General features: G+C 44.6%; 1 protein-coding gene across 14 annotated transcripts in view; it reads right to left on the bottom strand.

Annotated features, from left to right (window-relative positions):
• Window positions 1-24,866, bottom strand: part of maptb (microtubule-associated protein tau b) — a 60,322-nt gene extending 35,456 nt beyond the window's left edge. For 7 of the 14 annotated variants that reach the window (XM_015362203.2, XM_015362211.2, XM_015362213.2 and 4 more), the window contains exons 1-3: window positions 24,761-24,866; window positions 6,084-6,290; window positions 568-666 (exon numbers count right to left, since the gene is read on the bottom strand). In XM_015362203.2, coding sequence (XP_015217689.2) covers window positions 568-666; window positions 6,084-6,273 — 289 coding nt within the window. In that variant the 5' untranslated portion in view covers window positions 6,274-6,290; window positions 24,761-24,866. Of the gene's footprint in view, window positions 1-567; window positions 667-6,083; window positions 6,291-10,634; window positions 10,745-16,264; window positions 16,289-16,440; window positions 16,634-24,488; window positions 24,660-24,760 lie in introns of those variants that run through there. The other 7 variants (XM_015362214.2, XM_015362216.2, XM_015362208.2 and 4 more) reach the window with 6 other exon arrangements.
• Window positions 24,867-26,151: the final 1,285 nt, after the last annotated feature.

Genomic DNA, 26,151 nt, shown 5'->3' with positions numbered 1-26,151 from the left:
TGCTGAAAGCTTGGGGTGGCCACCTGATCAAGCCCTGCGAGTCAAGGGTTCTTCTCTTTTACCTGGAGGAGAGGAGGTGCTGGACTGGAAGAGTAAGTGGGAGAAGAGGACCCCACTACAGCGGCCATGTTAGTCACAAGCAAAGTGGAAACTCGCAGAGCGAGGAAAAAAGCCACCAGCCACATTCATAAAACAATATTGGATCTCTTTGGTTGTTTTTAGGAGAGGCTTAAAAAAAGGAAAGTGGGGTGTTCTTTATGAAACAAAAGGTTTTTACTAGATTGTTAATAACATGTTTAGATAAATATTTGACTGCCTTTACTGTATAGTGTGATTTTAATTATGTTTTACTAACCAGTCACAAAATTCTAATCCAACCTATAGTACCTTTTTTGAGGGAAGAATATAAACTGGTTTGTGATCCAATACAAATGTGCTGGTGGTCAAAAGATCTTCAGAAGAAGCCCAAGTGCCTTTGACAGGGATTAAAGGATATAAACCAAGTTTTAGCAAAGCACAAGGCAGTGGTAATGAGCTAGCTGTGCACGTGGGCTGCAAGGGGCATACCCTGTTGCACCTCCTCACCAGAGGAGGCGCTCTCAGCGTGGGAGGCCCCAGACACTGGCTCCTCGGGCATCTCATCAGCAGCAGGCTCCTGGCTCTCCACTGAAACAGAAGCAGCTCTCTGTTAGGGAAAAGCCAACGGCTTTCATTCATCAAGGAATGAGCTCCAGCTCCAAAAGAGGCAACAGCTCCTTTGCACAGCGTACATCCCAGACAAAGCCCAGGGCACAGGCACCAAACCAGTAATAGAAACAGCTGTTAAATGCAGAGAGCATATAGTACCAACACAGCTCGCATAAAACAGGTATCACACCTTCTACATGGCTGCTTTGGTTTTTAGCTACTTTATTGCTTCTGATGTGAAGAGAACAGACTGTATGATGTCACACTAACTTCAAGCAATCCTTGCTCATTTCCTTGCTTTTGCCTTAAATGATGTCATGCTGTAAGAGGCTCTGCAGTAGAATATGTTAATGCATATCTCCTTGCTGGTCCCCCAACCTGCTTGGGATAAAAGCATCTGTTGAAAGACGCAGTATTACCACAAACACAATATTATTGGAAAGTCGTTAGTACTGTAGGTGTTTTTCTGCTGGTCAAAACAAAAAAAGCATCATCATTAGAAATGAATCAGGATTTACATGTTATTATATCGCAGGTAAGTTCCCATTTCTCAATGAATGCAGGTCTTACTTTTAAATCCAGGACTGATGCAAACCTGCTGACCTGTACTGTGCGGTTTCTGTTTCAGTGGATGATGTAAAAGCACAAGGTCAACAGCAGGCAAACTGCATCTCACCCAGCTTGAATTCTTTGCATTTATTCAAATATATCTCAGTATCGGGACAGGATTTCAGGTTCAAATCAGTGAGCTCCAACTCCAGGGTTTGGTAGAGAGAGCCCAACAAAAGCACAGACTCCCCCTTAAGGAGCTAACTTTCTACAAATTAAGCGCTGTATTTCCCAAATAGGTACACAGAATTTGAATAAGTTTGTATATTTTATACTTATAATGCATCTATATATCTATTTTCAATTTCTTGCTAATATTAAACACACTTCTCTATGCAGCAGGGTCTTGACATTTGCATGGGTTTTGTGCAGAGAACCGTAACGAATAGTCAAATTCACATATAACCACTGTATAATGTACTTCAGTATTTAGTATGTATAATTCAAAGATATAAGTCACCCTCCCTTATAATTCAAGAGCTAATGCATTGGCTTTAAGTTTTTTTAACTTAATTAACTTTGATCGACCAAAAGAAACAGACATCGCAAACTTATAGTGATCAGTTCAAATAAACGACCCAAATCCCTCCCCTGCAGCCAGTCTGCTCCTTCGCTCTCGGCCTCTGTGATCGGCACGCCCCACTGTAATGAAACGGGCTATTAGACTGTCACAGAGCTTGTAAAGTCATCTCCAGTCTTTCACACCCCAGTGCTGACACAGAACTGGGAGCATTCGTGACGAGACAAAAACAAGACCAGGCTGCGTTGGGGAAGCTGGGTAGTGGGTCCCTGGAGGAGGGGGGCAGGGAGAAGATCGCTCACTAGCTAGATTCATTTCGCGATACTAGCACCACTAAATTGAAAGCTGCGGTTAACAACCTTCAGCTAAGCTGTGGATTACCATCTGCTCATCTTCCATACGAGACCCAGTTGGCCAGACCTGAATCACAAATGGCCAAATTCGCAGCTGTTGAGACCCGACTGTGTCAATATTCTATCAGCACCACACGACCACAGGGTTCTAATCGGATGAACAGGGAGTCACCACACCAGCTATGCTACCACAGGAGCACGGTTCCTAAATCCGACTGCAGAGGTACGATATCCTGGATCGTTCCTTCCCGGAGGAAAGGCGAGCGGTCGGTACTTTCTGAAAGCTAGCGGGAGACTAGCGGGGGAACCGCGCAGCGATCCAACACATCCCGTACTCACGGTCCGCCCTGGAGTCCGCGCCCCCGCCGCCCGACTCCCGGGCCCAGTCGCACAGCTGCTCCGTGCCTGCGGGGGGAGCCAGGGGGAGCCGGAAGGGGAAGAGGGAGCGCACCAGCGAAGGCTGGAGACGGGGAAGGCCAGGCAGCAGACTATCGGCACGTCGCGTTGTTATCGCAGCGGTAGCACACACGGGAGGGGGGGGGGTGGGGGGTCACGGGGGCGAGAGGAAGATGGACATTGTTATTTCTCTACAGATGAAGACGCACGCTGTAGCCGGTCAAGGCTGACAGTCGGCAGCGGTGGCTAGGCGCTCTATAAATCTGAGGGACACCTGCACCCCTTTGGAGAATGATCGGTCACCCCAAAACCCCCAAGGCATTCGGACGATAAATTATTCATTTCGCGACTGGAAGTACTTTAAGGTCAGTTCATCCATAAGAAAAGGTCTTGCTAACGCTGCTGTGAGAGTGTCCCCTTGCTTGATTTCCCAAGCAATTCTGGCCCTTAACACTTAATAGGAATGGGCTGTCCAGTACTAATGACCGCAAGTCAACATTTTTAAGGGCTTTCTCTTATGTCTGATATTTTAGAGATGGACAGGCTTTGTGGTTGTCTGATGGTACTGCGGGACTCTGGGCTGAAGTGTGCTTTACCACTGCAGGCTGAAGGCTGGCGATCATGAAGGTTCCTGTCATTCATCAAATCTATTTCTTTATAACAAAGACTCACAGAATACCAGTAGAACAGATAGCAACTGGGGATTATTCCCGGATTATTGTGGGTCAAGAGCCTGGTTTGCAATGAGTGCCTGTTGATATTTGTCATTTGCATGAGCCTGTCCACTGTGATAGCTAAAAGGCGCGTTGCTTGTATTTCCAGAAGAGTGGCACGATTCGTTCACAACGTGTTTTATTGTTAAACCTGCTAAAGAAACGTGTGCCCTTAAATTATAAAAAAGGAAGCGGGAAAGATGTGTTTTAAGTCTCAGAAAAAGTTAGAAACTCTTTTCTAGAAGAGGAACTGAAAAACAAAAATAAAAGAACTAAGTTTTGTGTTGGTCCTTCATCAAATCCCTATACTACCATATTTTGTATCATCTAAGAATTACATCTCCATTTCTTGATGATATCCTATGTCTTAGAAAATAATCTTTTGTTTTGCCTAGTTCAATTGACAGCATTGCAGAATCATTTTTGGCAAGTTACACTCCTCTGTGTTAATTGTAAGCAAGCGTAAGTTTATTTCTTTCCCATAGAAGATGGAAATTCTTAAGGAAGAAAAATGCTCCTCATTTCTTGTTGCCACTGTGATGTTAACATGGCTGAAATGAGTCCCTACCTGGACTGTAAATATATAAAAAAACGAGTCTCTTCTTCTATACTTGCTTTCATTCACCCAGTCCAGCTATATTATTTTATTATGAAATCAGAATGTAGAAAAAACATCAAGCACTGTACTGCTGCATTCACACAAAACCAACACACATCCTGGCAAAGTCTGCCAGCAGAAAAATTGCTAGGCACAGTTCCAACAGTATAAACCACATTCCAACATTTTTGGTGCTACATAAATCGGAATGATCTGGCACAAATGCCTAACACGCTAGGAATTTCTATAGGAAACTTGCTGCCGTTTTATGAGCAACATGGTACACTGGTACAAACTATAGTAGAAATATTAATTATTTGGCTAATATTAACACTTGTAACACAATTTCCAATATTGCAGAATTACAGTAGAGCCCTATACTGAAATATAATTATGATGCTCCACCAAGAGAGAGCAGATGGTACACTGGTACATTCAGATGGCCTCTTAGATATATGTTTTAAAGCTGTTTCACAGCTCTTGTGCTTTGCCCCTTGTTTTTGTAAAACAAGAATGTCTTGATTAAGAACATGAATAAGACTGAAAATCATTGCTCTGACCAGACATTTAAATACTCACAAACTGTGAATTGCTGTAAGCATGTGGCGATTGTTTTCAGGAATCGATGGGTGCAATCTCACAATTAGGACTCCCTGTCAAAATGCAGGGCTTTGAGGAAATGACCCAGATGCTCAGATTACTGTACAGCAGATTACTGCTGCTCTTAGGGACTGAAGCTCAGTCAAGCATTTATTTCTGCCAGCAGAAAAACCAAAGGAGAGCACGCTGGTTTAGTTTATAAAACGTTTCCAGTTTTATTCAAATAAAAGGAACACAGGACGTCTGCCAGCTGTTTTGACAACTCTTCCAAAATGTCCTGTTCACCCCCTCCCCCCCCCCGAAACCCAACCGATTATTCCTGAAATGATCTACCACGCACAACTCTGACTCTGGTTTGAAAGAAAGGCCAGTTGGAGGCTGTCTTCATTGTCTTTAACAGCAGTCACATTCATCATGTAGATTCACAAAATGCTTTCGCTGCAAAATACTTAAAAACAAAGATCTGAAGGCAGTCCCGTTTGCCCCAGCATTAACATCAAAGCACGCTGCTATCAGAGACCTTCCATGAAATTCAGAGCACAATGGTTAGAAACGAGAGAGGTTAGCCTGTTTGGTAGTAAGCAATTGTGACGAAGGGCTGTGCTAGACCAGGACATTTGTATACAGATTGTTTTCAGTATGTTTTGCTGTGTTATTTCTGTATTACATGAATTGATATATCTTGTTATGCTACCTGTTGTGAATCCACAATGTTATCTTGTGCCTGTCTGTTCCACCATCTTGTGGAACCATCCCTTTAGATGGAGGTTCACCGGTCCATCAAGAGGACCAGGTGTGGGGCTTACAATATATAACCTGGCCTAGATGGTGTAGTAGTTGTTGGTTGAGGTTTGTTCGGTCCTGTGGATTCTCTGTTTGCACTTTCTGGTTTGGTTTCCCTTATTAAACCTGTACTTATCTGGTTCCTTTTCTGACGGTACAACTTTTTTTTTTTGACTTGGCTGACTACCCATGTTGGGTAGGTAGTCCCACTGGTTGATCTGAGGATCTCCTCTAGCTGTTTCTTGAAAGAAACTTGGCTAGGCAGCTTGTTCCCCCAACCTTTGCTTATCGGGTAAGTCAACTGAATTAATTGCTCGACGGAGTGTTGCGTTTTGAAACCAATTAGCACTTCAGGATCACCATCAACTATTCTTTAGAGCACACATCACATGGAGGCGGCGTCCCGCGGTGCTTGACAAAGTGCAAATGAAGGCGAAGAAACCAAACAGAGTCAGTGTTAAGTGTTACACCTAAAAGATTGTAGCGAAAAGATTAAATTATAAGCTGCAAGATGAAGATGGGAAGTGAAACTGTTTGCACACCCAGATGTTGTAGGGTTAGGAGAGATACATTGCCTATACATTTCTAGGTCTCTCTCGGTGGGCTTCTTACTAGGAATAAAGTATTGAACACTGGTGGTTTTTCCACACAGCAACCTTTAAAAATAAAAAAAGCCTCAGCAATAGATCAGAAAGGGGTTCTTCACTGTTTTGGGGCCTTCATCAGGGGACAGGGCTGGCATCTTAATCAACAAGACTACCTCTGCATGACAAAAACCATGACCGCCGGGTCTTCACCAAAGCTGAACCCGAGTCCCCACTCACCTTTCATCGGACCATCCCCAGGGACCACGTGCACGGCCGCTGGCATCCCGTTCTCCTTCACTTCCTGGTGCAGGGAGTCTTTCGTGTCCAGGTCAGAGGCCGTCGCCATGGTATCCCCAGAGCTGTACTGCACCGCCTGGGCCTCGGGGACAGAGGAGTTCATTGTGAAGTCTTGTTGCTGCTGAGCCATAGTGACACAAGTTCAGGCTGGAAAGAACACAGGGGAAATGTCAGGCCAGCAATCACTGCCGAGGGCACTGCGATGTTTTTGTCTCATGCTGACCTGGTCATTTACTTGCCACCTTCTTTTAGAGGTAAGTATCATCTTTTATCTTGGGTTTTAAAATTGGCGGTACTCAATCTTGAGCCCCAATTTCTCAGTTTGGTTGTTAAATCTCAGAAGCAAATTAAATTAATTGATGGTATCGAAATTTTTTTTACAAATTCCAAATTAAGCACAAAATCATGATCTTTATGAAAGTTCTGAAAGTCGCCATGTTGTCTTAAACCCCTGGTCTCACCACAGACGATGCGGCCCTTCCTGCTCACTAGTCCTTGTAATGACTAAAGTAATGAGAGGTACAAGTGGATAAGTACAGGTTGAATTACAGGTTGTGCAGCAGACATTTCACTGCAGAAATGTTCCAGCGTGATCTGCAGGCAGAGTTTACAAGTAGTATCTGTTGGCAAACCCGTCTCAAAGTCGAGAGCAGTATTTCTATTGGATTAAAAGAGATGTAATCGCAAGCCTGCTTCTTTACAATGTAATAAGGTTGCAACACGTCACCGGATGTTTTGTTGCCTCGTTCTGAATCGCAGAATTGCTGCGCGTACCTGGATATTTTGTCAATTTTGGGATGCAAATCGGAGGTTTTAAAAGTTACTGTGTACGTTTTACTCTCATCGTGGTTTGAAATGCACTCGAAGCTGATTCTTTCTAACACCGAAATGTAAAAAAGCATTGCAGGTCCCCTGGAATTGCTATGAAAACAGTTGCGGCCTGTCCCGAGATTATCACCTGGAATCTGAAAGGGTTTGAGCTATTAATGAGGGAGGATTTAACACACAAGTCATGAGTTGTGTCAGCAAACAAACTACAATGCATCCAACTGAATTCAAAACCACACTGAAAAGTGAAAATTGAGTTATATGACCTTTTAATGTGGTATTAACTTCAGCTGGTTCCTTCCTACACTATTATAAGTATTTTATATAATCCTTATGACCCTAGAGTATGCCATCTTCCATGTCTAAAAGCATTGCAATCAGTGTTAACATACTGTTTCAGCACTCCAGATCTCCATCTCAGAAACAGATTCACGTCATGGCTGGGAGACTTGAAACTCCTACAACATGTCGCTTCGCATTCATTCACCAAACTGACCCTGAACAGCATGAAAAAAATACTCCATTGAAGGCCAAACGGCCCACACATGCAATCAAAGAATAGCAGGAGACTTTGCAACTATTTCAGCTATATTTGCAGCACTTAAAAGCTGGTAATGTCATTGTTGCCTCCACAGTAAGACAGGCCTGGCATTGTTCTGCCTCTTTACATCATAGGTCACTCTCTAAAGGCAGCACGGCAGCCTGCGTTGCTCCTGGACACTGACCGCACTGTCCTCGTACAAACGCAACGCCCAATCAGGAAAGCCAAATGCAGACAGCAGAGAAACCAAAGACGAGGTGGCTTCTCTCGTCCAGACGCTCCCTCTATTCTGGGCTCTGCGTGGGAAGATGGACGCCGGGGGCCCGCCTACGACCAAGTCCCCCTACGTCCACGGCTTGAGGGCAGAGGCCTCCTATCGGCGTCCTGACCCAGCTGAGTCCGGGGCTCAGAGCACCTGGTCCCGTTATCCCCATTTTTATTCCCTCTCCCTGCACCGGATCCCGTTCCGGTTTTTAACTGTGTTTTGTTTTCGTCTCGTCTGGATTTCCCAGTTTTGGACTTCGCCCCGGATGTCCCCCCCCTCCCCCCGGACTCCCTCGGACTTGTTTGCCATGGTCACGCCCCCCGAGCACCAGTGCACCGTCGTCAAGCCCCCCTGTTCGTCAGCCTGCCCAGTTCCTCGCCGTCTCCTCCCTGTGTCTGTTCCGCTCCCTCCCGGATTCTATCCTCTGCATAGGGTCCTGAAAAACGCTTCGTAAACAGATGCGCTTCCCTGTCAATCAAATGGCATTAATAACACAAGTTTGGGAGGATGGTTGGGTCCTAATTTTGCAAACGTTGACCTGCGTATTTAAAGTCTCGCAGCCAGGATTTCTTTTCACATATCTCTTTCGCGTCCCAGCCTCCTCCTCATCTACACACTCTACATATTTCATCCCTCTCACACATTCGATCGGATCTAACCAAGCTATCGAATTGTAAATTGGAGAATTCATCGAGATTGAAGTGGGAAATCTATCATCTGTTATTATCTCTTTGACTCTGGCAATCATACACTTTTAAAACGCATTCTAGTAGCACTTGTGTTGCCTAAAACTGGGTGCTGTGCACTGAATCACTGAATCAAATCAGTATTATATTTCTCTGTATAAAAGAAAGAGAACAACAATTAATTATTCAGGACACAGGAAGCTGTGACTCTACTGACACTCTCACCTACAAAGAAGCAAACACAAGCAGAATGTAAACAGATACATCCCTAACTAAAAGTTAGCTATTTATACTTGAAACGTATAGCTTTGAGTTACAGGACCACAGCAAAAATAGCCCTGCTTGCAAGTCTGTTCTGCAACCTGGCACAGCTCTGCTCCTTCCTCTAGAAAGTGCCCTGTTGATATTGCATTTTACTGCAATATGAGAGTTCATGTTGCATTTTTAATTAAACTGCACCTAATATGTAAATGTAAAATATTTCAGTTTTAAAGGCAGGTACTAAGAAACGTTTTGTGAATGTAGGACAGGATTTATTTGTAACACAAGCTGAAGATATGCAAAAGAATTACAGTACTCAAAGACATTGCACATTGTAATCTTATGTTCTTCAGGCACTGCAAACATTTCTTGAAATATCCAGAGTTCAACAGTGAAAGATAGACCGTTTTGACAGCTAATTCTTGTCCAGCCAAAGGGATTTCCCACAGTGCTTTCTAAAGAGAAGTGTTAGTTTTTTTTCAGTGTCATTTCATGACAAGTGCATCCTGTTTATTTTTTCTTTCACCCGCCCTTGCTGAGCGAAGCAGAGGACTGGCTGTCAGACAAGAGCCCTCAGCTCCACAGCACTTCCTCCCTTCCTGTTGATACCAGTGACATGAATAACTGACTGTGGCAACAAGACCAGAGATCAAGAGCATAAGCTCACCAGGTTATACTGGGAACTTGTAGGTAGTGCACTACATACTCTAAAATATTGGCTGAAATGCTGTTCCAAACCCTGAAATAATCTACCTTGCTGGCCATTTCAGTTTAAGATTTTAGTTTAATGTAAGTTAGCAAGACACCCAGGAAGCCTGGAGAAGACATCTACTGAATTAAAATAACTTGATAAAAATAGCCCTGTTTAATTAGACCTTTGATGCTATGAGACAGGGGAAATGGTAATGAGTACATCAGATGTGTTACTGGAAAAAGCAAAAAAAAAACGCATCACACAAAGATCTGCAGGAAGGAAGTGAGCAAATACAGTACATTTGCTAATCAATACGTTTGCATTACTTATCTTATGTGGTCATAGATGGGTTACAAGTCTAGCGTTTATTTGAAAGAGGATTTGCGAACAGGAGTTACTTATTTCTATTTATTTTATTACTTATATCTACTTATTTTAGTCCTGTGGATTTCGGATTTTCCTTTTTGCTCCCATTAATGTTGTCTGACATACCCATTCAGAGCACTGAACGGGCCAGCCTGCCAACGATCTCAGATCTTCTGTGCTCTCCGTAATTTTGGTAAGCTACGAAAAAATGACTCATGAATTTTTACAGAATTAAAGAATGGGTAATAAAATGCTTTTTAAAGAACGCTTTGATAGAGGCCAACGCATTTTCCACAAAATCCACTTCCTCCCCAGCTTTCAAAACCGGAAAAAACATTTATTTGGTTAAAAAAAGTGGCTGCACTGCACTTATGTCTAGTACTACTTTTCCTTGTGGGGCCTCAGTGATGGCCGTGCGTATAGAGGCAAGAGCAAAACTAACAAGAGAAACGAAACTTTTGGTCAAAGCAGGAAAAGGCCAGATGCCAGCTGTGAGTATACTGGGGGCGCATCGATTCTAATGCTCGAATGATCTAATATGGACTCTCCTTGGGGCACAGGGCCTAGATCTCACCATTCAGGTCTCAGCAGATGTGAAATGCTTCCAGAACTAGCCCAATTCTTAAGCGTCAACATGCAATTCCAACCAAGTTGTTCAAATGCCAAGGCGCCATCTGCAAAAGTACTGTATATAAAATCAATGCTGGCTACGGTTTCTTCAGAGCTCTCCTTTACAACAGTCGGTGATATACAGAGAATTAATTTCAAAGAGCAGGTCACGTCTCTAGGTCCTTATTGTAAGAAAACAACAGAAGCAATGATAATAATCAGAACAACATCGGCACTGTACCTTGAGTAAAGTCCTGCTGCGGCCAGTGTCTGTAGTTTTGAGACCCTTCACTGCCTATGGATGAAAGAACTTGGCGTGACACCCCAGTCATCTAGCTGTGGACTACTGAGCCAGTTTTAAGTGCCTTGCGCTCTTTATCTGTTCCTGCACGCATCCAAATAAGCCAAGCTAGCCCCTTATCTAGGAGTCACAGTGGGTCCCGCCCTCCAGTGCCAGCCTCCATCAGTCACGCCTGAGGCAAGACGGCACACGTCGAGCTTGACGGCAGAACGCAACTTCTGCCACTGAAGGATTTCACTCTCTTTAAAAATTCCCAATGCAGGGACTCGACCAGATTTCCAGTTGCGTCCCAAAAAACCGTGTCGCGTGTCGAAAGCAGCGTAGTTTCAGTTTGAGACACCAGTGAGATGACACTCGTGGACCAGCAGGGGGCACACTACAGGTGGAACAGTATGGTGACTGGTGAACTGTGCTTTAAAAGGTGCTGCCCTAGGGATGAGACCTAATGAGGCTGCGGTTGCAAATGAGGTTGCAACTACTTTGTCATGAAAGAACCCATGGCATTCTATGTAAAAGCTGAGGCGTATTAGTATTATTATTATTATTAATAGGTCTTATTGAAATATCCTCTGATTTGCCTTCAAAGGATGTTAGAGCATGTTTTTAGAACTGTACAATCACTGACCAGAACAACACCAGAATGGGTGGATCACAATGATTACAGTTCATCTTGCTCAGGGCTCCTCTGGAGATCTCCTGCCCAATTCATCACAATGCTCAGCCTGGGTACAGCAGCCAGCTCATGCATTATTTAGTCAAACAGTAACTCAGCCAATTAAGACAAGAAGGTGCTGATTGTAATCCCAGATCTCCATAATTACCAGCGCTTCGATCAACAGCCTCAAGTGAGATGTTTAAGTGCACCTCAAAGCAGAAAGGGGAGCCTTGAACTTTGGAGCAACTTTTAGGTTCCATTTTGAAAATGAAAATTTAAATTTAAGAAAGACAAAGATTTCTTTGTCACACTGTTCCTCCACATTCCGTAATCAGTCTGCCAGGGGAATAAAACTTCATTAAATGGAACAAAACTGCATGTCTGTCTGAGGTCTAAAGAAAGAGAAATTATGCATCCATTCGCTGGCAGTTTCTTTGTCCATTCTTGCTGCTTTGACAAGTCAAGCACATGATGAGTGCCGATTTCTCAGCACAAAGAAAAGCTTTAAAAATGGCAGTAACATGAGTGCAGCACACACTGAACGAGCCAGACAGGAGAAGACAAGCAAACAGAAAGAGTACTGTACCCCTGGAGAGGCGCCCCCGGACCCTGAACACTCCCAGACGGCCTGAACCCCACGCGCTGCAGCTCGTTCCCGGAGGAAAGGGAACGTTGCTCCCACAGCACACCACCTGGCATGTCAACCTGTGGGCACAACGTTCGACACCGACGCACTTCCAGCTGTGCTCCCGAGAAAACAGAGGGGAAATTCATGTTCTGTGCCAGAAGACTGTTTGTCTGGGCTCCCAGTCAAAAGCAGAAACATCGGTAAATTAAATTCTAAACTCCCTGTCCAATCTATTGGCACCAAATCCACAATCTGTAACACCTGTGTGTGCTTTGGTACAGCACCTCAGAAGAAGAAGTGCTTCCAGATACATTATTTTATTACAGTTCATCAGGGGTGCTGCTGGCCTGCCCGGAGGTGACCCACAGAGCCAAGGATGACCCCACAGTCCCGTCCCCCCCACCTAGTGCTAATGGAACTGGCCTGAAAACAAATGAGCTGGACAGCAGGTGGCCAGAACAGCTCATTTCCTGCTTCTCACGGACAGAGCTGCCAGACGACACAAACTCACGAGGTCAAATGTCACCGCCATCCAGCAGTGACAGCAAGAGGCGGCTTGGCCACCGGAGGAATGTGGCTCCCGGCTTGCTCCACCACTGCGAGGAGACGCCTGGTCCCTTTCCCGCGCTCATCCGAACCTCAAAATCCAGCAGGTTTTCCTGATTCCCTGCAGCTCACAGCTGGCAGCCCACTGAAGCCCAGCAGGTTTCTCGAAAAGAGTAGGAGTGTTACCCCAGCATTCTAACCCAAATTTCCCATTGGCCTTTAGCAATCATGGCCTCCTGCTAATTCCCATCTCTGATCTGGCTTCATCAATCTGCTCTCCTCCCCACTGAGAGCTGGGGGAGTGTGGGCAGTGTACTGGCGCACTCTGGCTGCTGTCGCATCATCCAGGTGGGGCTGCACACTGGTGGTGGTGGAGAAGAGTCCCCATTGCCTGTAAAGCGCTTTGAGTGGAGTGTCCATACATATTTCTACTGCACTTAACACAGTGTTGCAGCATTTTCTAGATTCTCATCATCATTATTATTAGTAGTTCAGGTGGGGCGCTATGTCAGCATGCGTAGGCTGCAAAGGAACTAGTAACAGGTTTATTCCAGGCTGAAAAGAGAAGAAAGAAAACACAACTTTAAGGTTCCACGGCTGAAAGGTTGTATTTTCTTTCTTCTCTTTTCAGCATGGACTAAAGTTATTATTCTGATTATTATGATTATTGCAGTGCGCTGAGAAAAGTGCTCAGGGGTGGAAGAGTGGGGTAATTCTGTCTGCACTTGGTGTCAGCAGAGCACTGTCGACCCTACCACACAATGAAGATGTGCTCTGTCTTCAGGAAATGTAGGAAGACAACCAGCGCTACACAATATTGTTTTATGTTTGCTATTAGCCTTCTTTATAATAATGTTTTGCTTACTAGTCCTCGGTTTCAAACTACCCTAAAGTGCCTCATTGTATTTCACACTCTGTGTGATGAACACCTTTATACAGTCGTCTTCTCACCTGACGAAACAGCTCGTCATCAACCGATGGACAGACAGGTGCTAATGACGCACTTATCAGACAGCTCCAATTCTCACTGGTTTTACTTCAGCTGAATGAGTGCAGTCCTGCATTTCACTAATGAGCACAGGGTTCATACCAGCTACAACTCTCGTTCCACTTTTTCAGAGCTGAAGGCACATTTAGGGAAAAAAAAAAGCCTCAAACATAAAATTGAAATAGTGTAAATTAGCAAGCGATGAAGAACTCAAATGGGACAAAAAGCAGAAGCCAGCGTTCCTGCATTCCTCCAGGAGTAGGACTGAAAACCATTGGTGTAACCCATATGTTGCATAAATGTGCTTGAAAAGGGCTGTTCCAGAAAACAAATACTGGGACGACAAAGGCTGTGAGCAGCTGTACCAGGAAAAAACCTGTCACTCTGCCCGAACTTTCCTGATTACAGCTGTGGAAAGAGTGTCTGTCCCCGATTCTGCCAAAACCAGATCCAACCACTCGAGTTTTCTTGGACAGGGGTCACTTTCTAACTTCCTGAATTTGAGCTGGAATATAATTGTCGTGTATCTCTGTGGGTTGGGCTACACATTTTGTTTTCTTTTAAAGGCTAACTCAAATCAGCCTTCTAAAACACCACTGCCTTGCCAATACATGCCGTCTTATTAGCATGTGGTTTTGAATGCAGACAAAGAAAGCACGTGTCCTTATGGTAAGGTCACAGAGTATTCAAGCTCGCACATGGACGCTAAGACCACTGGCAGCAAAATGAAGATTATTAGCTTAGTATTAGCCTTGCTTGGATACAGCATTGTGATAAAGTCGGCGACACACTAATTGTCTGTCTGTGCCCAAGGGTTGCAAATTCCTCAAAATCTTCAGAGCACAGTCTGGAAACTGTCAAGCATGTTAGTTGCTACATACAGCTGCAGAGAAGCCACAAGTTCAGATATCTGAGGATCTGATTCATATTTAACTGGGTTTATACCCCTATAAATCTGGGGTCTCCTTCCCTTTGTTTTTTTTTCACTTCGAGGACCAAAGTCTTTGATTTGAGCCAGAGGTGTGGTATTCTAGGCCCTAGGCTGCCCTCCACTGAGTTTACTGAAGAGTGCTCTCTTGTGTACACGGGCACTCAATGATGAAGGGTGGTTTCAATGGAGATTAAAAAAGCATGGTGATTAACACTTCAAGAAACAGCCTTCATAAGTCCTGTTAAAAGTAAAATGGAGTGAAGTGACAAAGCTCTGTCTGCTACAGCTCATTCATTACATCCCTAACAGTAATGTAGATTTTGCTCTGAGATTTATATAGACAAATGACACTTGACTGCTGAGTAAGGTAAGGCAACTTAAAAATATCAGCTGGCATTCATCCTTGCTAGAGCTATTAAGCCGAGGTAAAAATACAAAGTAGGCTCAACATATCAATTCCAATCCTTGAGCGCAGCTCTTCGGAATTTGGACTCGGCTCCTGATCTGTTGGTCTGAGTGCCAGTGAGAAAATTATCGAAAAAATGCAAGATAAATACTGAAAGACTCTGCATGATAGCCTGGCCTTGGTTCGGATTATTAAACCTGCTGACTCTCTCAGACGCTACAAGCAAAAAACACTAGATTCAGCGGTTTGGTGTAAGCGTCCAGGATTTACCCTGACTCTGCAGGTCACTACTGCATCTGTAAACTCAGAAGGAACAAACACATTCAGTTTCTGGAGTCAGCCAGATCCCAGGATCTGGACATCTAATACCGCTGTCTTCTCTGCAGTGGTGACAGGATGTCCCATTCACAGGTGTAGTGTTTTGTTGTGAATTCACCACTTCTTTAAGATGTGGCAACAATATGATTGCACACTGTATACAAATCGAAACAAGCATATGTGAGCAGAGAGACTCGCCAGGACAACCACCTGGATGAGATTCTACTCCACCGCAAGGTTAAAGCCAGCAATACTGACACCCATCTGTACAGCTGGGCAGACTCGAGCAACTGGGATAAAGTCCTGTGTTCAAGGGTGCAACAGCAGAGTCTGTAAGAGTGAACCTGAACTCAAAAGCTTTCAGTTAAGCATCTAGAGTCCTAATTACTACTGAATGGATCCTAACACCGTATTGAACTGAATACTTCAAAAATAGTAAGACTGTCTAATTATCCTGCAGGACAGCACTTCAACGTCCATGAAACTGACAGTCTTCTCCACACTGAAGCACAAAACCCTTAAAAATACATCCCAGGATGCCCCTTTATGCATTTACCATTTTATCCCCACGTCAGAGCTCTTCACTTTAACCTGCCCAGTCTTTGTCTAACACTGGGGTCATACCAATCCAAACAGAACTAAACCAAACTTTTCCAGGAAACATTTCCAATAAAGCTCTTCCTTCTTGTGCACATGATACTTTGTGCACAGGAGGTATCAGGATACATCACATTAAGACAATAAGAAGGACAGTAACCCAGCAGGTTTCCAGTCAGAAAAGCACACTTTCATCAACAGGTTCAGATTTATGGCCATCGAAAACCCTGCATGTACAGTAATTGTGGCAGCTGGTATCAGCCGAGTTTGTGCTTCAGGATTTTGTTTCCTAATGCATGCACGTAGCCCATGCTGAGCTCAACCGCTGCAAGACAGAGAGCAGGCAATTAAAACCATCCTGTTTCATCAGTGCCAGTGGGGAACAAAGGAGCTGGCACAGGCAGAGTAACAGGGCAAAGGGACTGCCAGGGGGATATCAGACACTAGAGCTGGAGAGCATCCTCCTTGTTCACAACCAGTTTAGAGAAACCGAAAACGCACCGTGTCCCCGTTCCCAGGGCGGAGACGGGATCCGCCAGAGCCAAGACTTGTTAGCTCTCCGGCTGCTGGGAAAACAGCAGAGGATTGGAGCCAAATGCACTCTCTCCACCACGCAGTCCAAGACAGAGGTGAAACAGACAACAACAGCAGCAGCAGAAAAACAAGAAACGACTCACTGTTAAGTACTGGTTTCAGACGACTCTGCGCCCAAAGCCCACCCCAAACCCTTCTTCTCTCATTCCAAAAACAAACACGGAAGCCTACAGTACAAGAAAAGAGCTGATACTGCGCAGCCTGGCTTTCCACTGCAGAGCTGAACGTTATTCTGATAGCGAAAGCTCAGTGTGGTTTGCAGCAGATGAGGACTGGAAACGCTGAAGAGATTTGAAACAACTGTCAGTGCATAGCGCAGATGATGTAACCACCCAAGAGGCTGGACAGCAGGGGGAGACAGGAGGAGGGGTTCCTAACACTGGAACCGTTTCTTTAACCCTTTAAGTGCCCAAACCTGCAGCACAGGGAATGGATGGGGGTTTTCCAACTACAACAAGTGAACAGAAATATCCATTTACACGACATTACCGCTGGCTCCTTCCCCTAATGATGTGAATTGATGCCCTTTGTGTGGCTCAGCCCTCACATTCACACAAGCCTGCTAAGCTGTAGTTTCTTGGCACTTTGAAAATTCTGACACTGATCCAGATTAAGTCAGAAGGACACAATTCCATCTCCCAGCTGCAAATTACAGAGCCAGTACACAATAGTGGCTTCTTGTTTGACCAGGTTTTCTTGCATCTACAAAATGGAAACACAGAACTGGGCCTGCAACTGGCCACTGCAGTGGAGGGGGGGGGGTCTATCATCAAGACAGTTATTAAATAGGCAGTCACTTTTATCATCAATAAAATTAAGTGCACTTGTTGCTGACATAATAGAAAAATTACAAACGAGAAGACATCACCCTCATCTAGCCCAATTTGGTTAGTAACTTATTGAAGCTAGGATCTCACCCAGATGTTTCTCGAAAGACGTCAGGGTGACCGCTTCAAGAAGCCTGTTCCCTACTCCCACAACCTTTTGGGTAAAGAATCGCTCTGATCAAAATCTATAGTGCAGAGGAGGTTCTTTGTCTTCCAAGAGCTATGAAGTTCTATAGCGTAAGAACTGCACTGCAATGTTCAGGAAACATGCTGATCCTGTTACTTACTGTGGTTAAAATGAGTAAAGTACACTGCTTTACCTCCATATACCCCTAGGTGATCTCTAATATAATTAGCTCTGGGATCACTCATTCGGCTATCATATTTGATCAAATACAACCTTTCAAATCTGATATCTGAAACTGCGTTGACACCCAAAGGCCATAGCAACTGGCCATCTCCTTTCCTGATTTGAACATGATCTCTACTTCTAATCACTGCAGTCAATAGGCTGGTGTTCCTTGGACATCAAAATTCCAAGGAACGTTCTTTCCAAAAAGTATCTATTTGTGGTTATAGATTTCCCATTTCCTTTCACAACTGTATGAACAGGATGGACATTAACTCCAACTCAGCCCCGTTCTTCTGTAAGTAAAGGTGTTACAGTACCATGTTTTGTCCACATTAATGCTTCACAGGGTCTAATTATATATATTTTTTTATCTCAGGCCACGTGAGGATTAAATTTCTAAAAGTCCTGATTAATTCTTCTAAGCAGCTTCTGGCATGATAAGAATAAGCAAAATTAAGAATTCTTAGGTTTGCACTGGCACTTCTTGAGCTCTCGTTCACTAAAAGGCAAAGGAGACATGCTGACAGCAAGGGGTACCTGTTTTGCCACTGCAGTCAATCAATCATGCTTCTGCTGCTTCCATTTCTCTGAAGTCAGATCTACCGAAGTGCGCCTTTTAAGACTTGCAGGCAGAGCAAGTGTGGTGTGTTTCAGAACGGTCGAGAACAAAATCTGACATCCGAGGTTAATATAAATAATCCTCCCCCATCATCTTGGGCTCAGAACCCACTGGTTCTGAGAGTTTCACACTCTCATTGCTCACCCAGTCGAACACCACAGAGCCCAGGCTGTCAGTACGGGACAGCTGCACTTGCAGATGGGCCTTTTCTGGGTGGTGGCACATTAATGCATCAAAAACCAGGACCTTTAAAGATCTGAATATGCACACAAAGAAGCTGGCACTACAACAAAGTTACTCCTGCATATGAAACAGGTACAATACAGTAAACTGCATTAAAGGAGCACACAGCTTTTTAATCGGCATACATGCAGCACTAAAATTAAGAAAACATGCAATGCAACAAAGGTTGGAAAGCATCTAGTACCTTAGGAATATGCAATACCATAGACATTCAGTAACTTCATTTCTGATCCCCTTATGACTGACTAGCACTGTGTCTCTGGCCTAGTTTTCCCTGTTCAAGTAGAATACAACATGATGTCATCACCTCAGTCCTCACTGGAAATATACAGAGCATGCATACCATACTCTTCATGCAAATTCAGCATGGGTACCAACAGGAATGTTCAGACTGTAATGGAAAACTGTACATAATAAAAGGAATATCTCTTCAGAAAACCACACTATGGAACCATTAGATGACTTTTTGCTCAAGTACAAACGAGCACGTTTGGTTTTGTAATTGTTTGAAAAACATTAATACTTTCGAAAAGGCCTATACTGTAAGTATCCTCCAAGGACTCATAAGTCTTTGAGTTTGGAAATTCCCTTTTAAATGTGAGTGACTCAGAAATGGTCGGACTAAGTCTTAGGCCTCTCTCTTGCACCAGATAAAGCTTGATCCCTCAGTGAAAAGCTTATCTGATACGTTTCGAGGCCACAATCTCTATGTACATCTTAAATTATCCTACTGAGAAAATGTGTAGCTAAAAAAGTTCTGAACTTCATTTACTGGGCACATGCCACTCGCCTGTGCTGTAAATCAAACACATTTCGGGCCACTTGAGCCACTAAAGGTTAAAGTCGGACCAAACAGCTTCTCGGCCATGATTAAAGCACATGAAAGGGAGTGAATACTAACAGATGAAGCTACAGTAATACGCAACATCTCAAAATAACAAGCGAGGCATGTGATCTTAGCTAAACGTGAAAACCTGCAACTTTAGGAATGTCAGAATGCCCTGCCAAAGAACCAGGCCCTCAGCCTCCTAGCTGGAGAATTGCCACTACACTGGTGAAGGTACAACTGCCCTCAAATCTTTTCCAGATGCTTCGTGAGGACTCCGATCCCAGATTCCCGATTGGAGTGTGGCTCAGTTATGAGCGATGCACACCCTGCCTTGCTCTGTTCACACCACTGAGACGACTGATCTCATGCGATAGCACTGCTGACCCAGAGAGTGGAGGAAGGATTCGCAGACAGAGCTCAGACACTGAAAATCAATAAGGAAACCATCCCAGTTCAGTTTTGGAGGACCGTAAAAAACAAAAAAACACGGACCATCTGGCAGGAGGGTTCGTGGGTCCTGCACTCAATTCGTGATGTGACCCACGTGACTTACAACTGTCCTAGTGGGAAAATGGACCGGTTCCACAGCAGGACTGGTTTTTAAAATTCCTTCTACATGTTCATCATGCTGCAAACCCAGTGCTGGCCTTTCTCCCTTTGGAAGACTGAAGTACTGGCTGTTGTTTAAAAATCCAGAAAAGCTTCTGCCAAGCGGAGCAGCACAAAGAGCTTGGAGATTTTAAGAAAGGGGCCTTTAGTTATAAATAAAATAAAAGCTTAGGATGCCAAGCTTAGGTGGCTTCTTCCTAAAGACATAATTGCTGTGTTTGAGATTCTGTTTAAACACAACCCATGCATAATGCCTCTCTAGGGTATAATCATAAAAGCTGTGGTTATTGCCTACCCTGCGCTAGAATGCTGGGTTTTTAAGTACAGAACAGTAGGAACAGTAATGTGGTGAACTGCTGTATCTGTATGTTACTCCAGCGCTGTGCGCAATACAATCCTGCTGCTTCCCATTTCCTCTGCAGCTTTCTGGCCATTTGCAATTAATTTACCATGCAATCTGCAAACTCGGCTTCAACGCGGGCCATCGATTATTATTGCAAACGCCAGCGTTTTCAAAGCGCCGGCCTTCTTCGCCCACCCAAACTGACAGACAGTCTCGGGGACTGCCTGATACGGAACGTCTTCCTTCCGCATTTCCCGCAGGTCTGATGTCTTGCGCGACGTCCGTGCGAGTCGTTCGCTTTGCTCGCTGGTTAAAAACCGAGTGACAAAAAAGCAAAACGATTGGGAAAAGATCATCAATTTGGGAGGGGGTATTTTTTTCCTTTATTCTGCTTCTCGGAAAGTGCACCTTATAGAGTGATCATAACTCTAGTAGTTCAACTCCTAGAATACGGCTGATAGATCAGGTTCAAAATTTCCCAAATGCGAGCCTTATGCAAAGATACAAGTTATCGATCATTATTCTTGATTCACAGTTTTGTACCTAGAGGAGCACTGAACTTGCAGCTTAAAGTAGGCTGCTGTCTGTTTTTTTTTTACTGACCTCATTTGTACTTCAACAATGATGTCAATTTAAAAAATCCAGCATTTCTGCCATTTTCCCGAGGAAGTACGCATTTACTATGCGTGCAAAAAAAACAACAATACATGAAAGCATCTAAGCACAGAAACAGCAAGGCTGAGAGTACAGGGAGTGGTCTCTGCATCTGGAATAGAAGCCGTTTGTCAGTCTAGGGTTCTTCCATGTCAACAGAAACAGGTGTGAGCTTCGGAGTTTCCAGCGACTGTGGTTTGAAAAGCTTCTCTCGTCTGAGAACAGCCCACTGCTGCCGAATTCTGTGTCACACTGGGACGTCCATCTCTAATACAGCCTGTTTCTTCGATTAGCATTTCTGGGCTTATTACAATGGACATGGGCCGTGGACTCTACATAAGCTTGTCCTTAAAAAGTAATCAGCTTGCCTTGAAACACTCTTGTACAGTTTAGAGAACAAGACGGTCCATTATGTACCACTTAACAGCAGTATGCAGCTGATTAAAGTGATTAAAGGATCTGTATCTCAATTGTTCACATGTAAAATGTATTTTATGCAATGAAGAATTGCGCCTGTAAACTCCGACAGGTTGCACTGGCTTGGTCTTCATCCAAATCAGTTACAGACCAACACATTGCTCACTGCAGCACCAGCCTTCCTTTAAAAATATACTGTTTAAACTTATTATTAAGCTAGTGCTTAATAGAACAGAAACCGACATGTTATAAAAATAATGTATTCCTTGCTACAGACAGGATGCTAAAACAATACTCAGTGGTATTCCATACAGTACTACTGAATTAAAGGCACAGTTATGTGAAAAGTTAAGAATGCTTAAAAAAATTACATTACTTCAGGAAAGCCCTCATTATCACCTTATTCCACTGCTACATGTATTCTAGTGGCCACAGGCAGTTGTAGAACAAAGATACTAATGCATTTGAAAACCAAATCACTCCTTTTGATTAAAGCCAGACATACAGCAATCACTAGCAGACTCACTTCAGATGTAATTATTCTACTGTACTCCATACTAAGGAATGTGGCTTGGCTGCCTTAGTCCACTGGGTTGCGTAGCTTGTTTAAGAGAGCTCCTTAATTGGTCATCTTAATGAACTTGGGGTTCTTTAAGTCCGCTTCAATTAAATTGGAGAGCTTCCCTCAGCAGCTCTGCTGAGTCCCAGATCAGAGCTAGCCCAACAGCTCATTTTAACAGTTTCTCTGTACTGACTGCAGACCCCTGTAACAACCCCTGCATGTATGTGCTTGATGGGTATTGTTCATGACAAGGCAGAAGAGGGCTCGTCCGCCAGGGCGTTCTCTCTACAGCAGGCAAAGAAATTGCATTTGGAGCAAAGTACTATGTTGTCATTTAATTAACATTTTTTTTCTCAAAATCCACCGGCAGACATGACAATTTCTCAGCAAGACAGCTTCTGTAAAACGCTTTTAAAGGCACTATGATAAAGTTTATAGTAATTGCTTTTCTCCCTCACTACATGCCCTTACTTCAATGTTACAATTTCCTAGACAGAAGGGAACCAAAATGTTGAACCAGGACTTGTACCTTCCCAGAGAGAATCACATCAACCAATCCGTGTAAGCTTTGAAATATGCATTTCATATGAACGTGGAACAGCAGAGCAGAACACCGGCTGAGGAGACGACCTCACCCAGTGGGCTAAAACCGCTCCGTTAAGATTGAATGAAACAATTTCAGTAAGAAATAGAGCAGTCAGCTCATATCTTACTAAAGCGACCATTGTAACAGACAGCGCTTTAAACGAATAAGATTATAAATCAGAGGTAACAAAAGCACTGCCTTCGGTACTTTATTCAGCTAGTCAGACAAGCCAAATTTGCCTACTCTATTTATTCCACCAGGACACAAGACGGGCATAAAATCAAGGAACGCATTTTTGGCTTAGTACATTTTTTTCTCTTTGTTCTTACGTTTCCTAACGTGCGCTTCGGTTATCCGAGGAGTGGCTGCTGAGTTTTTCCAGAAGGTGTGTAATTTCTGTGGGAAGAAGGTGATGGTGGAGGGTGGGGGGAGGGTCTTTCTGCAAGAAGTCATAGCGCTCTGCGTTCACCCGCACAGTTGGCCCTGCTCAGTAAATATGCTTCGCCCTCGGCAGACTCGACAAGGCGAGAGAATCCTTTGTCTGTCGATTTCCCAAGCGCTTCCGCTCGCCACAGAGCTCGCCTTCAGCCCGAGAGCATTAGGCCGGCGGCGTCTTACAACAGGTCCCCTTTAAGACCCCGAAAGAGGGGGGGGCGGTTGAGAAAGGTGTGTCCGGAGCCATGAAATCGGCAAGACAAAGATCTCAGCGAAAGCATGCAGCAGCCATTGACAATCCAAATCAATAGAAATACCACCAGTACAGCACATTTATCCTTTAAACTACAAATACCAGAACTGCCGTGGAGAGTCGATTTGGGGTTTTTACAGCACAATAACGCTCTGCTCACCCACCAAGGAAATTCGATAAGAATTCACCTTAGGATCGCCACTATTTCGCTTAACTGCCGTTAAAAATACCAGATAAAGCCCGTGTCGTTATTCGCCTGCAAGGTGCCTGTGGTGCGTGTGCTCTCCTGCCTAAAGTGCTCCGGTGCTGTTACAATGCAGCAGGTTACCCCACCACTCAATTGTAGCGACGTTACCGCAGTGGCTGTTCTGACAAGGCAAGAATACCGCCGAAGAAAGTCATTTCTGTTATTCATCTCTGCTGCAGGTTGACCACGCCAGGCGCGGCGAGCAGATTCTCCACTAGGTAGATGATGTAGAGCAAACCTACCTAAATGCAGTTTTTTTTTACACCCCAGGCTTATGCATGTAAAGAATGCGCCTTTCTGGGGTTTTTTTTTTACCCCTCTGATCTGATCTGACACTCCCGGGGCGATGGCACGGTGCTGTCACACACCCAGCAGCAGGGCAGCGCGGGCGCTCCGGCTGCAGCCCGCATCAGCACCACTGGGCGCGGATAGCAGAAGGGAGAGAAAAAACTGTCCCTTTCCACTGCGTGTCGAAGGAAAACGCCGACACCCCTCTCTCTCTCTCTGCACAAAGCCGCTAAGCGCCGTGGCGGCTCTACCGGCATCAACCGCCTGGCATTTCTCCACGCGGGGAACGTCGCGTTCGTGCAGAGCGAAACCAGAGAAAGCTCCAGAACCGCCGGAGAAGCGCGTTCCAACACACGCATGCATTTTATTGTTTGTTGCCGCCAAACACGGAGGAAGGTTCCGCTTTTCTTCCTCCTTTCCACACGCTAGAAAGCCCGCCTTTGTGTGCAAGCGCCTTCCACGCGGGGCATCTTGTTTTGCGAAACATGCAAATCAATTTAAATGTAATCGCAATTGAATAGAAATTAACCGCTGGAGGTTGCAGAGGTGGGGTGGTGGGGGGGGGAACGGAGCCAAACGTCTTTTTAAACGTCTCGGCATGACAGGGCGCATCGCTCCCCGTATTCGCGAGCTTACGGGTCAGCCCTGTAGCGCGAAATGCCCAGAAGAGACACTTTAAAGAATTTGTATGCATTGTGTCAGCATCCGAAAATCTCATTTCAGCGACAGAAAGCGCCGGGCTGGCCTTTTCGGCGGGTGACAAGCTATAACGCAATTGTTTTAGACGTGCAAGCTTTTAACCACGGCCCGAGCATTCGTCGAACTGGTCAAATCGAAAATAAAAACGCGAGATGCCACATTACCCACCTTTATTTTCCAGAGGAGCATGTGAAATTTCCCAGTTCGTGCTGGTGTAAGCTGTCATGCATAGAGCTACACAGGCCCAACCTCTCCCACCCAACGGAAAAATATTATACTGACATGACAGGCACGAACGCCGGTTTTAAATCGTGACAAAATTACCCAACCTAGACAGCTGACAGTGGCCCCGCTGCAAAGCCGCGTCTCTTAATGAAAGTTATGACTGAAACCGTGCAGATTTCAGTTTCGCTAATGGCCAGAAATATAGCTTTACTTACCTGTGTGGCAGACAGTGTTATTGTCTCTCCAGCTGCAGTCAGTCACTGACCAATCGATCGAGCGCTGCAGTTCGCTTGGAGCCCTCTAGGGGGAGGGGGCGCTAGAGAGCCGAGTGAATGAGGAAGAGAGGAGGGGTTTGGGGGCTGCTTTTGAGCTGTCATCTTCTATTTAAAAGAAAAATCTTCCTAAATAAGCGCATTTACTCATGTTTATATTGTGGCATGTGTCGTGTTGTTTTAAATACCACCTAAAATACGATAGCGAGTATTGCTTATCGGTGTGCGTTAAGAAATAAGAAAGAAATAGGATTTTCCTTGGTCCTATATGGTAATGCTTACTCATTCTGTATTATCGGCCGTGGAAGGATTTTGCTTTCCCGTTCTGTATAGCAAAGGAATGCCCATCGTCAAAAACATATAAATCAGAAAAACGGACATACTGTATGTGTCACCAAATATTGCATGTGCCCAGAATTACTGTTTTAGTTTTCTAGGTTATTTACCTGCCTTATTCATTCGAGGTTTTACATGTTGTGGACTTCTGTGCAATTTAAAGGTATTAGAACAACTCTTTATTATTCGGTTGACGGTTTTATTTCTGGGGTAGCATTGCTGGCTTGCAGTGTTGTGGCCCAGGTCAATTCCAGACCTGGAGTGCTGTCTCCGCGGTGTTTGCATGTTCTCCCTGTATTCCTGTAGGTTTTTTTTTCTGGGTGTTCCAGTTCCCTCCCACAGTCCGTAAAACGTTCTGGGAAAACTGGCGCTGGTGCGAGCGTGTGTTTGTGTCTGTGTGCCCTGTGATGGCCTGGTGTCCTCTCCAGGGTGTGTCCTGCCTTGTGCCCAGTGCTTGCTAGGATAGGGCTCCACCAGCTCTGCGACCGTGAATTTGAAGAAGTGCTTTGAAAATGGATGGGTGTGTTTTATTCATCGCAAATTACTTTGGTACCCATTTGTGCACCTGGGTATTATGCTGTAGCAATCAGTGGGAAGTACCTTGATTAACAGTACCTCGCCACCCAAGATCTGGACCCCCAATTTGTTGTGAATCCAGAGGCCTTGGAGACAACATCCCTAAGCTGAGTTTGTTTTTATGAATGAGGAAGACACTAGGGTTTGGAAGCTACAGCTCTGCTTTGGCATTCAAGGGTCACAGAGCAAGTTTGAGACATGCCCAAAGCTGAGGGGCTCTGCAATGTGCTCCTGCCTGCAATCTGCATGTAGGCTTTGAGAAGCCGCCTTTAAAGGCGCTATATAAAACAGTTTATTACATGATGATTATTATTATCAGGCAGACTGACAGCTTATATCGACAGGTGGAACATAAAATAGAAGCAAGAGAGATGCAGGAATCTGTTATAATGCAATGAAACACAAAATAGTTCAATTATTTG

This window comes from Lepisosteus oculatus, chromosome 28 (assembly GCF_040954835.1).
Source record: "Lepisosteus oculatus isolate fLepOcu1 chromosome 28, fLepOcu1.hap2, whole genome shotgun sequence".
Classification (NCBI taxonomy): Eukaryota; Metazoa; Chordata; class Actinopteri; order Semionotiformes; family Lepisosteidae; genus Lepisosteus; species Lepisosteus oculatus.
Note: the sequence above shows the minus strand (reverse complement) of the source record. Positions and strands in the feature narration are given on the sequence as shown.